The 15,977-nt window shown below is 37.1% G+C and overlaps 1 protein-coding gene across 6 annotated transcripts in view; it reads right to left on the bottom strand.

Moving 5' to 3' along the window:
- Positions 1 to 15,977, bottom strand: part of Dock3 (dedicator of cytokinesis 3) — a 351,820-nt gene that overhangs the window by 183,619 nt on the left and 152,224 nt on the right. For all 6 annotated transcript variants that reach the window (XM_028895352.2, XM_028895351.2, XM_028895350.2 and 3 more), the window contains one exon: positions 9,535 to 9,619. In XM_028895352.2, coding sequence (XP_028751185.1) covers positions 9,535 to 9,619 — 85 coding nt within the window. The remainder of the gene's footprint in view (positions 1 to 9,534; positions 9,620 to 15,977) is intronic.

The following is a 15,977-nucleotide window of genomic DNA, read 5'->3' on the forward strand; positions in this document are numbered from 1 at the left end:
CAAACATTTTGGTGTTGCTTTTAAAAAATGCTTTAGTATCTTTTGTAGAACTTACTTTCTGTTGTTGACAAATGGGTTTAAACTTGTTGAAGAAGATGAAAAAGGAAGAAACATAAGAGCTTTCCTCAAACAATAAAAATTTAAACTGCATTTAAAGAAATTTCATTAATAATTAATACCTAACACTTGCAATTGGGGCTTTTTTTCCTAATGAAAAAGACAATGCACTAAATGCAACATAAATTATATTTATAAAGTTTTTGTTGTTGTTGTTGTTTTTGTTTTTCAAGACATGGTTTCTCTGTGTAGCTTTGTACATTTCCTGGATCTGGCTCTGTAGACCAGGCTGGCTTCGAACTCACAGAGATCCTTCTGCCTCTGCCTCCCAAGTGCTGGGATTAAAGGCATGCGCCACCACCGCCCAGCATTATAAAGGTGTTTTTTAAAGAAAATGTTTGACAAAGAGTACTAGAGTTAGAAAGTTTCAGGCTTAGATTTATAATCTCTAATTTTATCTAAATTTTAATATAGAAGGACTTTTTTATTATTATTTTATTTTATTTTACAATACTATTCAGTTCTACATAACAGCCAGATTCCCTTGTTCTCCCCCTTCCTGCCCCCTTCCTGCCCCTTCCTTCCCCCAGTCCACCCCCCATTCCCACCTCTTCCAAAGCAAGGCCTCTCCCAAGGACTGAGATTGACCTGATAGACTCAGTCCAGGCAGGTCCAGTCCCCTCCTCCCAGATTGAGCCAAGGGTCCCTGCATAAGTCCCAGGTTTCAAGCAGCTAACTCATGCAATGAGCCCAGGACCTGGTACCACTGCCTAGATGCCCCTCCCAAACAGATCAAGACAATCAACTGTCTCACTAGACAGTTCAGAGGGCCTGATCCAGTTGAGGGCCCCTCAGCCTTTGCTTCATAGTTCATGTGTTTCCATTCCTTTGGCTATTTGTCCCTGTGCTTTATCCAACCTTGGTTTCAACAATTCTCGCTCATATAAACCCTCCTCTTTATCGCTAATTAGATTCCCAGCGCTCCACCCGGGGCCTAGTCATGGATCTCTGCATCCAGATTCCTCAGTCCTTGGATGGGGTTTCTGGCACAACTATTAGGGTGTTTGGCCATCCCTTCACCAGAGTAGGTCAGTCCCGGCTGTCTCTTGGCCATTGCCAGCGGTCTTTTGTGAAGGTATCTTTGTGGATTTCTGTGGGCCTCTTTAGCACTTTGTTTCTTCCTTTTCTCTTGTGGTCTTCATTTACCATGGTCTCCTATTCCTTGTTCTCCCTCTCTGTTCTTGATCCAGCTGGGATCTCCCGCTCTCTTTCCCTCGACCCTCGCCCTTCATTGCTCCCACTCATGTCCAGGTTGTTTATGTAGATCTCAGCCATTTCTCCATCATTGGGCGATCCTCGTGTCTTTCTTGGGGTCCTGTTTTCCAGGTAGCCTCACTGATGATGTGAGTAGCAGTCCAGTCATCCTTGTTCCACATCTAGTATCCTCCTATGAGTGAGTACAAACCATATTTGTCTTTCTGAGTCTAGGTTACCTCACTCAGGATGATTTTTTCTAGATCCATCCATTTGCCTGCAAACCTCATGATGTCATTGTTTTTCTCTGCTGAGTAGTATTCCATTGTGTATATGTGCCACAATTTATTTATCCATTCTTCAGTTGAAGGGCATCTAGGTTGTTTCCAGGTTTTGGCTATTACAAACAATGCTGATATGAACATAGCTGAGCAAGTGCTCTTGTGGTATGATTGAGCATTTCTTGGGTATATGCCCAGGAGTGGTATAGCTGGATCTTGGGGGAGATTGATTCCCAATTTTCTAAGAAAGCGCCATATTGATTTCCAAAGTGGTTGTACAAGCTTGCATTCCCACCAGCAGTGGAGGATAGTTCCCCTAGTTCCACATCCTCTCCAGCATAAAGTGTCTTCAGTGTTTTTGATCTTAGCCATTCTGACAGGCGTAAGGTGGTATCTCAGAGTTGTTTTGATTTGCATTTCTCTGATGATTAGGGATGTTGAGCAATTCCTTAAATGTCTTTCAGCCATTTGAGTTTCCTCTGTTGAGAATTCTCTGTTTAGTTCTAAAGCCCATTTCTCAATTGGACTGTTGGTCATTTTGATGTCTAATTTCTTGAGTTCCTTATATATTCTGGATATCAGTCCTCTGTCAGATGTGGGGTTGGTGAAGATCTTTTCCCATTCTGTAGGCTGTCGCTTTGCCTTGTTGACCGTATCCTTTGCTCTACAAAAGCTTCTCAGTTTCAAGAGGTCCCATTGATTGATTGATTCTCTCAGTGTCTGTGCTACTGGTGTTATATTTAGGAAGCGATCTCCTATGTCAATGCGTTCAAGACTCCTTCCTACTTTCTCTTCTAGCAGGTTCAGAGTAGCTGGATTTACGTTGAGGTCTTTGATCCACTTGGACTTAAGTTTTGTGCACGGTGACAGATATGGATCTATTTGCAGCCTTCTACATGTTGATATCCAGTTATGCCAGCACCATTTGTTGAAGATGCTTTCTTTTTTCCATTGTACCCTTTTGGCTTCTTTGTCAAAAATTATATGTTCATAGGTGTGTGGGTTAATGTCAGGGTCTTCAATTCGATTCCATTGGTCCACATGTCGGTTTTTATGCCAATACCAAGCTGTTTTTATTACTGTAGCTCTATAGTAGAGTTTGAAGTCAGGGATTGTGATGCCTCCAGAGGTTGTTTTATTGTACAGGATTCTTTTGGCTATCCTGGGTTTTTTGTTTTTCCATATGAAGTTGAGTATTATTCTTTCCAGGTCTGTGAAGAATTGTGTTGGTATTTTGATGGGGATTGCATTGAATCTGTAGATTGCTTTTGGTAAAATTGCCATTTTTACTATGTTGGTTAAAAGGACTTTTTTGAACCTCACTGATAACTTTTAGGATTTAGCAAAAATGTATGAATTATCGTTCATTTCCTTTTAATAAAAATTTGGATTTTTAATTTTTATTTTACTATTTATTATTTATGTGTATATGTACTCTGCCTGTATATATGTGTGTGTACAATGTGTGTGCCTGGTACCTGTAGTGACAAGAAAACGGTGTCGATCCCTTGGGACTAGTGTTACAGATAGTTGTTAGTTGCCATGTGGGTACTGGGAATCAAACCCAGGAAGAAGATCCAATGCTCTTAACTGCTGAGCCATTTCTCCAGCCTCATAAAAGATTTATTTCTTGAGAGAAAAAGAGAGAGAGAGAGAGAGAGAAACAGAGAGAGACAGAGAGAATGTGTGTATATCTTACGTGTGTCTACGTGCTTATGAATCCAGGTGCTCATGTAGGCCAGAAGTTATCAGATCCCTTGTAACTGGAGTTACAAGCATTTGTATGCTGCCTGACAAGGGTTCTGAGAACAGAATTTGGGACTTCAGTAAGAGGAGTAGTATGTCCTCTACACACACCAGGTCCACATTATTTATATGTCTGTATATGAGCTAACATAAATCCCTAAGTGGTGAATTTGTAAACTCTCAATCAGTTTTTCTTCATTATATCTAATTCTTTTTTGTTGGTTTATTTGTTTACTTGTGTTTTCAAGACAGGGTCTCAATATTTATCCTCTGGCTGTCCTGGAACTCACTATGTAGACCAAGCTAGCCTAGACTCACAGAGAACTGCCTGCCTCTGCTTTGAAGTGCTAGGACTAAAGGAATGCACCACTATGCCCAGCTTATTATATACCTGATTCTTTCGATGTAAAAATAAATGCACAACACAAAAGAAAATAAAATAGAAAATAAAAGTCTTGAATTTAAGCTTTTATGATAAATCAGTATTTTGACAAAAAAGCAGTAAAAGTAAAGCATGTATTTTAAAAGCTAAATATCTTTAAAAGCTTACAATAAAAATCACTAGTCTTTTGCCCTTAAAAGCTTACAATAAAAATCACTAGTCTTTTGCCCATCTGTCCTGTTTCATAGAAACAGTTTTAACTCCTCACTGTGTTTTTCTCCAGAATTTATCAAATACTTCTAAATGCTATATTTGTAATGTTCTCTTTTATTCCAATTTTAAAATGATCTAATCGCTTTTTATTATAGCAGTTAACTCTTGTTTACATCTTCTGTTCATCTATCTTCCTTTCAAAACTTTTGTTTAAAACTATTCATAACATTATAACCTAAATATTATTCACAGTTAAGTAAGTCAATATACTTCAATTTTAGACCTTTTGTTTTTTTTTTTTTTTTTTTTTTTTTTTTTTGGTTTTCCGAGACAGGGTTTCTCTGTGTAGCTTTGTGCCTTTCCTGGAACTCACTTGGTAGCCCAGGCTGGCCTCAAACTCACAAAGATCCACCTGCCTCTGCCTCCCGAGTGCTGGGATTAAAGGCGTGCACCACCACCGCCCGGCTTTTGTTTCATATTTTTAACATGGATCTAATTCTTTTTCTTTAAATTATGGTCATTCTTTGTTATCTGTCAGAAATTTGTTCTAGGCCTCCTCACAGATACCAAAACCTCCAGGATGGATACATTCTGCTCTTTAACCCATCTCTCAACTACTTAAAATATCAACTACAATGTAAATGTTATATAATGAGTGGCTATACCCTCTTGTTTAGGAATAGCTTCTTGGTTTTTTGTTTTTGTTTTTGTTTTTGTTTTTTTAATGTGACACAAATGAGCTATCTGAAAAGAGGGAACCACAATTAAGAAAATGCCTCCATAAGACTGGCCTGTAGCAAGCCTGTGAGACATTCTCTTAATTAGTGATTGATGTGAGAAGGCTCATCCCATTGTGGGTGGTGCCACGCCTGGACAGATGGTCCGGGGTGTCTGAGAAGGCAGGTTGAGCCCGCCTTAGGGAACAGGCCAGGAAGAAGCATTCCTCTATGGCCTTTGCTTCAGTTCCTGCCTTGAGTTCTTGCCTTGACTTCCTTTGATGATAGACTGTGATGTAGAAGGGGAATCGAAATAAACCCTTTTGTCCCCAAACTGCTTTTGGTCATGGTGTTTTATTACAGCAGTAGAAATCTTAAGTAAGATATGTGGTTTAGAATAATGACATGTTTAAAACAGACATAACTTTTTTCCTGAAAATTTTATAATACAAGTTGGTTAAAAATCCTCAGATATGGAACCTACAGATAGGAAGTACCAATTGTAACATAACTTTTTTCCTGAATATTTTATAATAGAAGTTGGTAAAAAAAAAATCCTCAGGTATGGAACCTACAGATAGAAAGCACCAATTGTAAAGGGTCTTTTCCTATGTTCTCCAATAGCTCTATAAAATATCTTTCAATTACATGCTCTAGAAAAATTAAGGTTATCAGATAATTGTTTTTCTTCTACAGATAATCTTCCTGGTTACTTTCTTCTCATCTAATGTGAACCAGTTCTCAACAGTTTTTCTCTTAAATACTTGTACAAATGATACCTTGGGACTTCCTTATCCTGACTGCATCATAATTCTTTGCCCATTTCATTTGGGGCAGGTTCCATTTGGATGGCACATAGTACCTTTGGTCTCCTCCCATCCTTCCATCCCCCACTCCTTGTCTACTCCATTTTGAAGGAATAATTTAATCTTCAGTACTATCTGAAAAGAGTCTCTCCCCTCCCCCTCTCCATGCCTTTGTGTCTGTTTTTCCATTTGAAAGTCCATTAATCCCATTATACTGAGATTAAATCTCTCATCTTTGTAGCTTCTCCTACTTTTTTCTTAAGATTTCTTTTTCATTATTTTACATGTGTAGGCATATGTGTCTGCATGAAGGAATGTGCATGTGAGTGCAGGTGCCTGTGGAGACCAGAGGCATCAAATCTCTGGGAGTTGGAGTTACTCTGGAAGATGCCAGAATAAAAACTGAGTCCTCTGGAAGAGAAGTAATTGCTCTCAACCACTGAGCCATCTACCTTATCCTTTTCCATTTTATTATGATGTTTGCAAATTTATGTCCTCTTCTACTATAATTACTGTTGCTTTGTGTGTACACACATATTCATATCCTATTGAGTCTAGTTATTGTTGCCCATATGCACATGGGAACAGAACTGACCACTTGGGCATGGGCAATCTAGATTGTTAGGGGACATGACTCTCATTTCCACAATTGCCTGTAGCTTCTAAACTAGGGGTAGAAGTTCATGAGTTCTTTGCTCAACCATTCTGGTATGCTGACTTGTATGGTCTCGTGTGGGTCTTGTACAAGTAATCACAGCTGTTGAGAGTTCATGGAGCAACATCCTCCTCATGTTGTCAAAGCAGTTCTCCCTGTTCTCTCTTTCCTTCACACCCTCTTTCACAATTACTCCCTGAGCCTTGGGCTCAGGAGTTGTGTTATATTGGTGTCCCACTTGGGGATAAGTCAGGAAGATTTTTCTCTTCCTTCTGTATCATATTTATTCTAATGATCTTTATGTAATTTTTTTCTTTTCTTTCTTTCTTTCTTTTTTTTTTTTTTTTTTAGTTTTTCAATACAGAGTTTCTCTGTGTAGGCCTGGATGTCCTGGAACTCACTCTATCTATCAGGCTAGCCTCAAACTCAGAGATCCATCGGCCTCTGCCTGCCAAGTGTTTGGATTAAAGGCATGTGTTACCACCATGCAGCTGGTTTAAATTTTTAAAAGCTGTGTGGATTATTGTACTCTTTCTGTATGTTTTCTCCTTTTTCTTTGTAGGCAACAATCACTGTTTTCTCCTACTTAGATCTTCCATACATTACTTGCACTGTTCTCTAATTTTTATGTAGAGATATTTGTTCATTCATGTATGGCTATCCAAAAGTTCTTTGTGGGATCTGTTATCACTGGGTTTCACTTTAGAAATCCTCTTGCTGAGAAAAGAAAGCAATCCTCTTGCTGAGCTTCAAATATAGATAGTTTTCCTGATGATGCTAAAATTACTATAGCTAAACTTTACTCCTGAACCACAAACTTTAAATACAATTTTTTGAAGTTTGGAAGATATAATAAACTTGAAAACAAAATATACAGTATTCTTGGTCCCCCATTGCTTACCCCCAAAGCTGATTCTTCTGTATAGTTTCCCACTGTACTTTTATCATCTGGGCAGATCAAACACAGGAGTCACTGTTCTTTGATCTCTCTTTCCTGTACATGTGCATACCAATTCAATCTATCAATAACTGGCTCTAATGCCAAAGTATATTCAATATTGAACACCTTCTTACCACTTCTGCTGTCCTGGCTCCAGTCTAAACTACTGAAATTAAGGTCTCTTACTTAAATGACTTCTCTGTGGTTTCATTTTATGATCTGAAAAACTTACCATGTCATTATCATGTTCTATCAGACCTCTGGAGAGAATTTAATTTGGGGCCTACAAAGCTCTTCACAATTTGGCTCCTGACTCTTTTTTTTTTTTTTTTTTTTTTTGTGATCTCAAAGCAACTTTATTAACATAAAAATAAAATTACATTTCAGCACAAGTAAAATATCATCATATTTTCCCCCTATATTCTTTTTTTATCCTGTTTATTTTTTTCTTTTATTTTACAATACTATTCAGTTCTACATAACAGCCACAGATTCCCTTGTTCTCCCACTTCCTGTCCCCCTTCCCTTCCCCCAGCCCACCCCCCATTCCCACCACCTCCAGATCAAGGCCACCCCCGAGGACTGAGATCGACCTGACAGACTCAGTCCAGGCAGGTCCAGTCCCCTCCTCCCAGATTGAGCCAAGCGTCCCTGTATAAGTCCCAGGTTTAAAATAGCTATCTCATGCAGCGAGCCCAGGACCTGGTACCACTGCCTAGATGCCTCCCAAACAGATCAAGCCAATCAACTGTCTCACCTATTCAGAGGGCCTGATCCAGTTGGGGGCCCTCAGCCTTTGCTTCATAGTTCATGTGTTTCCATTCGTTTGGCTATTTGTCCCTGTGCTTTATCCAACCTTGGTTTCAACAATTCTCGCTCATATAAACCCTCCTCTTTATCGCTAACTAGATTCCCAGCGCTCCACCCGGGGCCTAGTCATGGATCTCTGCATCCAGATTCCTCAGTCCTTGGATGGGGTTTCTGGCACAACTATTAGGGTGTTTGGCCATCCCATCACCAGAGTAGGGCCGGTGGTGGTGGTGGCGGCGGCGGTGCACGCCGGTAGGATTTGCTGAAGGAGGCAGAGGCAGGAGGATCACGAGTTCGAGGCCAGCCTGTGCTGACTCTTTCTTAGCCAAAATTATTTCACATTTCCTGGAACTGCCATATCCTTATGTTGTGTGCCATTTTTGGAAGTTCCTTCCTTAGCTTTTCTAGTCTCCACAACACCAATCATTAATTCTAATAACATCAGCATACACCTTATTTATGCTGTGCAGTACATGCAAGGGTAATTATTTGTGATGTATCCACTAAGAGCTTCTAACATAGGTTCATGATAGCACTAATCAGTACTATGCTAAATAAAAGTATTTCATTTTCTTACGTTTCTAAAACTTGCAGGTTTTCATCATATATTCCGAATCACTACAAACTCTTAAAAATGAAGTTCCTTAGTCTGAACGTCTCACCTTAAGTTTCTATTGCATTTTACATCATAATGTTGTGAGTTTTTATTTATTATCCAGCGTGTAAAATATAATTGTGTTTATCAGTCAACCCTATAGATTTTTTCATTAAAATGGTTACTTAGATCTATTGATGTTTTTATTTTATGCCCAAAATGTAATACACACTTAGTTATGCACAATGTCATATTTCTATAATTATTATATGACTTAGGTATTATACAGCAATACATGGTCTATTGTTAGAAGTGGTTAAATAACTATGTCACACAACTACTAAATAATATGACAGGGATTTAAGGCTCATCATTTTTATTGAGTATCCTTTAGTCTGAGTTTATAATTCAGTATCATAACTAGAAAAAAATTACATTAAATAGAGGCCAATTTTATTTGTTCAGTATATTTTTATAATAAACAATATACATCTAAGGATCTGCCAGATATTTATAGGCTTTATTATCCACAATATTCATCCCAAGAATGGAACCCCCTGTATGTTAAGAGTACTTGAGTTCCATTTTCTGTTTATAAACCATATATACAAACTATGAGGATGGTGATTGACAGCAGGTCCCTGAAATGCTTCTTAACAACATCATGTCTCTAGAAAGATTAGCATATTATTTTCAAGTTCAATCACATTTTTTCAATCATTGTTCTAACTAACAACTGTTTCTTTGCTATGTTAGTCATCTTTTCATTATAAAAGGAGACAGGGGTATATAATGTTATTAACTACCACAAGTGGTAGAAAAACCAACAGAGCAAAATTAACAGAGAAGTAACCCCTACAAAGTATAGTGAACTCAGTACCTCTGCTTTGTATTTACACTTGGAAAGTGTCACATCAAAGTAAAATTAGTTGTTTCTTAAATACGGAGACAGAAGCAAAAGGACAGTTTTTAAAATGTTGCTTTAAAAAAAAACATACAATTTACAACATTATCAGGGAAAACAAAGGAGAAAAAATGAGCTGTAAAGGAACAATCCATTCCCTATTAAGATTTCTTACCATTTTATAGAGATCCGAGACACTAATCTGGTCTGAATCCACTACTTCAAAGTCTTTCCGAGGCACCAAGTCCAGGCCCAAATGCCTAATAAAGAGAAAGACCACATTTAGTTGTAAGTGCTCAGATTACTCATCTCTTTCTATGGAACTAGAAACCTCTTCCTGTCTCGATTTTGTAGACAGAGCGTCAAGCACTGCCCTAGAAGTGATATGCCTTTATGTAGCAACATCAAATTGTGTTCACTTTGGGGCAAAAAAATGAAGCTAGGGATTTTAAGACACAATTCTAGTTACTAAGCTGTTCCACCTCATAATTACAAGAAATTTTCATTTAGTATGTTTATAACAGTATTTTAAGAATACTTTTTACTAGACAAATAATAAGCCATTTTTTATTTCTCTGTTTCTCCCACCATACTAGTATGTTCAAGGTTGAATTACGAATCATTTTCATCCCAAGGAAAAAAATTAACACATAAAAATAATGTCCCAGCACCACACATGGTAGTGCACACCTTTAATCCCAGCACTCAAAGGCAGAAGCAGGCAGACTTCTGTGAGTTCAAAGCCAATATAGGCTCCAAAGCAAGTTCCAGGTCAGTCAGAACTATACAGTGAGACTCTATCTCAACAAAACAAAACAAAAATCATGTCCTAGAAATTTGTTTTAGTTTAGCTGTATACTGTTTCCAATTTAATACTAACATTGGTAAATCCTGAACATATATAAGCTGTAATATCTTTAACATTAGACAGAGTTTTAAGGAATACTACTACTCAAGCAACAGAATTTACAAGATACAGTATAATTTTGGACAGGAAAAAAAGAAGTGATGATAATTTTCAGTTGATTATGTGGCAGCATTAAGCAGTGGAAAGAAATCTCTAGAAACAGTATTTGGAGTTCACATAGCTAACATAATTTATAGTCAATAACTTTTAGTCCCCATCTCGCAGTCTAAGATACTAGCTCTAAACATGAAGATCAGTGAAGTTAGAGGGTTGTGAACCTATGAAATGGATTGTGACACTAGATTGGGGGAGATCACATATGAATTTATTTTTCTAAAGAGGAGAGCTTACTTATCAGGGTTTCAGAAATGATTCTATGATCACCTGACTTCAAATAAGGTTATGAATTACTATCGCTGGCAAAAGTATTCCAAGGGACTTTTTAAAAGAAACAACAATTACCCTACTTTAACTAAGCTATAAACCTTTTCGGAATATGCTAGCAAAATTAATTCTGTAAGCTCTTTCAGTACACAGACCCCTACTCATTTAAAATAAAGTTAGTTATGCATTTAAAGTGTAGGTTTATTTTACTTATAACTTACAATTTACTTGTACTAGCTTTTCTGTTTGTTTGTTTTTGTCAACTTGACACAAGCTAGAGTCACTTGGGAAGAGGGAACCTCAATTGAGAAGATGCCTCCATCAAACTGGCCTGCGAGCTGGTCTGTTGGATATTTTTTCAATTAAAATTGATGTGGGAGTAGCAGTCCTGGACTTGCCTGGACTGAGTCTACCAGGTTGATCTCAATCCTCGGGGAGTTTTTGCCCTGGAGGAGATGGGAATGGGGGGTGGGCTGGGAGGAAGGGGAGGGGCACGGGAGGGGGGAGAACAAGGGAATCCGTGGCTGATATGTAGAATTAAAATATATTGTAAAATAAAATAAAATAAAATTTTAAAAAATTGATGTGGGAGTCTACCCACTGTGGGCAGTATCATCCCTGGGCAGGTGGTCCTAGGTTTTACAGGAGGGCAGGCTGGGCAGGCCATGAAGAGCAAGCCAGTAAGCCGAGTTTTTCCATGACCTCTGCTTTACTTCTCGTCTGGAGTTCCTATCTTCACTCCCCTTCAGGATGAACTATAAGCTGTAAGAGGAAATAAACACTTTCTTCCCCAAGCTGCTTTTGATCTTGTGGTGTTTATCATGACATCAAAAAACAAACTAAGGCAAGCTTATTCATAGCAAAATATCCAATATGAAAGTATCAAATTATAAGATGATGATAAACCAAAAAAAAAAAAAAAAAAAAAGCCGGGCGGTGGTGGTGCACACCTTTAATCCCAGCACTCGGGAGGCAGAGCCAGGCGGATCTCTGTGAGTTCGAGGCCAGCCTGGGCTACCAAGTGAGTCCCAGGAAAGGCACAAAGCTACACAGAGAAACCCTGTCTCGAAAAAACCAATAATAATAATAATAATAATAATAATAATAATAAGATGATAAAATAAAAATGGAAAATCAAAACTATGAGGAAGATAGAAGTAAGCATATTAACAGTATATTAAAAGCAAGCATTAACAGCAAAATGAACACTATAATTAAGAATGAAAAGAGCATGCCAGTACTTAGGTTAGAAAACTAGAGTTATAAAATTATCTTTAAAAATATTTTCCAAAGCCTTTATAAGCCATGTCATTTAAATTTTTCTGAAAATAAAAAAAAGACATATACAAAAGCAGATTGGTAAGTGTCTCTAAATCCCAGTACTCACTGAGGCAAGAAGATAATGAGTTGTAGGCCAGCCTAGGTTACATTATAAGATCTGTGTCCATGAGGGGGGAGAACAAATGGAAGGAGAAGCATGGGTAGGAGAGAACAAAATATTTCATATATATTCTTCAACTGCTTCACGTTCAGAGATGTACAGCTGTCTCTTGAGATCCAAGAGGGATTAGTATGAAAAGCACTCAAGAACACCCAAATCCAAGGATGTTCAAGCCTATTACATAAAACAGCTACAATTTGCACATAATACATATACATATTCAAAACAATTGCATATAATATACAATCTTTCTGTATACTTTGTCATCTCTACATTATTTGTAATATGTACAATGTAGCTGCTATATAAATAGTTGTTTAATTGCATTGTTTAGGAAATAATAAGAAAAACATGTAATTTAAGAAAAAAATTTTCCATTTTATGGTCAATTTAATCTATGTATGTGGATATGGAACTTGAAATATAGAGGGCCAAATGCTTAAGGAATAGCCTAAGTACAATAATTAAGTAACAAAAAAAGAAACTAAGCAAATAACCCAATGAAAAAACAGATGTACAAGAACTAAAGAAAACTCTCATTGGTATCTAAATAAATGGGGCAGGAATTGAATGTAAATGTGTTCTGGCCTTTGTGGAACACATGTAATGATGGACCTGGGGCCTTAGATTGCTTGTCCACTCAGCCACACAACCATGCACCATCCTACCCAATCTATACAAAAATTTCCTGAAGTTCTTTTTTATTGCATCATACTAAGAGTAGTAGATGTAGGGAATATACCAGTTTTGAGTCAAGCAAATGGTATTTATCATACTTTCTCTTTTGAGAACAGTGCTTTCCTGTTCCTAGAAGTATCCAGAATCAAGTGCCCTTTCAGTACATTCCTTTCATTATCTTGGGAAATAAGAGAATAATTAAGGAATGATCTAGTAACAACTGAAAACTGAATTATATGTATTATGATCATTTTTTAAAATAAAAGATTTATTTCATTTTTAATTATGTGTATGCATGTGTTGTCTATGTGGGGGATATGTGCATGTTAGGGGAGTTGCCTGAAGAGGCCAAAAGAAGGCACCAGCTCTGCTGAAGCTAGAGTTACAGGTAGTTGTGAGCTATTTTACATAGTGCTGGGAACCAAATGCAGGTCTTCTGCAAAATCAAGATGCACTCTTGACTGTTGATCCATCTTTCCAGCCCTACTATGATCATGGTCATGGTACAGGTATAGGCCTGTACCATGACATCGAGCTAGACACATTTTTTTTTTAAAGGAAGGAAAATAAAGGTTTAGAGAGATTAAAAGTGGCCTCCTGGGGAGAAATGCATTTTTATTAGGTCTTTCTCTGAACTGATAGTATTTCAATTATATGCACTATCTTTCTGTTAATAACTGTCTAAGTACTAACAGCTACAGGTGACTGTATTTATAATAGATCAGTTATAATAGTTTGGATGTTAATTGTCAATACTTCAATCTAGAAAGAAAGAAATACCAATTCATTAATGAGTAACCACCAGGTATGGTAAGAGCTTATTTTAATACAAAAAAATACATTTATATACTAACTACCAAGGGAGGGATTGTACTTACTACAAAATATAATGATAGGAAGAGAGGAAAAGGGAGAGAGAAGAGTAAAAGGGTGGAGAGGATCTGGGAGAAAATGAAAGAAAGGTGGAGAGGGAAAAGGGAGTGAAGGAGAAAGAGACAAACTGATTGGTCTAAAAATAAAACTTGAAAGATTTTTTTCTGACTACACACAGTCAAAATTCTTAAACAGAATAAGAATGGCTGCTGAGGACACTACCTCAACCACTAGAAGAACCTGAGAAGGCACTGGTATTTCTGCTGGTTCCTTATGTTCTACAAAGAAAAAAATGACCATATCTTTAATCAGGAATCCTAGTTTAAAATCTGAGAGGAAATTGATTGAGTGACACATTTTATATATTACAGACCAAACTACTGCTTGTGATACTGACTCTAACCACAATTATCTAGATCAAGGACAGAAACTAAATGGGGGAGAGAAACAGAGAAACATGAAGGAGCTGTTACAGGTAAAAATCTGATAGTGAAGGTAGAAAAGAGGAGGGAGGAGAAAAGTTATAAAGAGAAAGTGAGGTTAAGAAAGAACAAAAGGCTAAGCAGATGGCAGGTACATACAACCCTAACCCTCAGGATACTGAGGTGGAATAATTATAAATTCAAAGCTAGGCTATAGTGAGACTAGATCTGAAACAAAACAAAAATAAAATAATCAGAATTATAAATTTATAAATGATTCATTTAAAATTTTTTGACTTTGCAATAAAAATACCAATTTCATTTTACAATATAATGTGCAGAAACATTTTTGTTAGTATTTTTAAGATAGGGTTTCACTGTGTAACAGCCTTGGCTGTTCTGGACCTCACTCTGTAGACCAGGCTTGCCTCAAACTCACAGAAATCCACCTGCCTCTGCCTCCTGAGTGCTGGGACTAAAGGCGTGCCATCACCCAACAGAAACATAATTTTAACTCAACAAAAGTTTATAAAATACTTGCATATTATTCAGATCTGAACTTTTCCCCCCCAAAATGCAACATATCAAAGTCTATAATTTTAAACGAGTATATGTAACTACAGCACTCTTGAGAGTTACCATGCTATTCTGTTGTTCAGAGGCGTCACAGCTGAGTAGGATGGCTGACTGCTTCCCTCTTTGGAAGCTTTCATGACACCTGCTGGCATCATAAGAGCAAGCAAACTTCTCTTTTCAAGGGACAGAGACCATTACAGAAAATCACAACCAATCACAATGCAGAGTTCTGGAGCCCAGTCCCAATGGATATATCTAAAAACAAAACACAACAACAAAAAAAAAAAACCTCTCACACTTAAGGCTCAGGAACACCGCAGAAGGAAGAGGAGAAAGGATTCTAAGAGCCAGAGGAACAGGATGTTTGCTGTGAGATTGTGTCTTCTAGTAATGTCAGAAGTTACACCCATAAAGTATCACCAAAATGACTGCCAAACCATGAACTGAACAAGGCAACAACAATAGAAATGCTAAAGTAGATAGGAGAAAGACCACAAGACTTAGCTCTACACAGAGGAATATATGCAACTACAAAATACTGAGAGTGGGAGGAATAGTCTTTTCCAGGAAAGAGCACACCAATGGGTTAGGCAATACCAAGTGGCTAGCCCTGAAAACATAAACATCATACAAACTGATCAAGCTGTATTTAGGAATATATATGCATGTGTGTGTGTGTGTGTGTGTGTGTGTGTGTGTGTGTGTGTGTGTGTGTATATACATATATATGCATGCAATGACAATTAATGAAAAAAGGCTATGAACTTGAAAGAGAGCAAGCAGAGATATATGGGAGGGTTTGGGGTAAGAACAGAAAAGCAAGAAATGATATGATATATTAATCTCAAAAAATAAAAGCAATAAAAAAATTTTAAAGTAAAAATATTTGTCCCTTTGAGTATTTTTCTAAGGGAAAAATCAGTTTACCTGTGTCAATTCTAGATTGCTATAATTTTAATTTACCTATTTTATATTTTTCTATAGTGATGAAATTAGAGACTTGCAGAAAAGTCTTTATGAAAGGTATTGAAAAATTAATAAATTGAAAATTAATTACTAAGTACATTATTTTTTAACTCTTTGAGCTGAATATAATTATTGGACTTATTCTTTATATAGGATACTTTAGAAGAGAGAATGAACAGTTCACTTGAAAAGAACTTTGTATTACACCCTTCCTGTATCACAGATCCTAAAAATATAAGAACACAATATTGTTGGTCATGATGGCACATGCCTTTAATCACAGCACTCAGAAGCCAGAAGCAGTGGCTACATAGTGAGATCCTGTCTTAAAAAAAATAAGTTCTGTGTTTATTTTAAAATTTAAGAAAAGA

This window comes from Peromyscus leucopus, chromosome 7 (genome assembly GCF_004664715.2).
Source record: "Peromyscus leucopus breed LL Stock chromosome 7, UCI_PerLeu_2.1, whole genome shotgun sequence".
Classification (NCBI taxonomy): Eukaryota; Metazoa; Chordata; class Mammalia; order Rodentia; family Cricetidae; genus Peromyscus; species Peromyscus leucopus.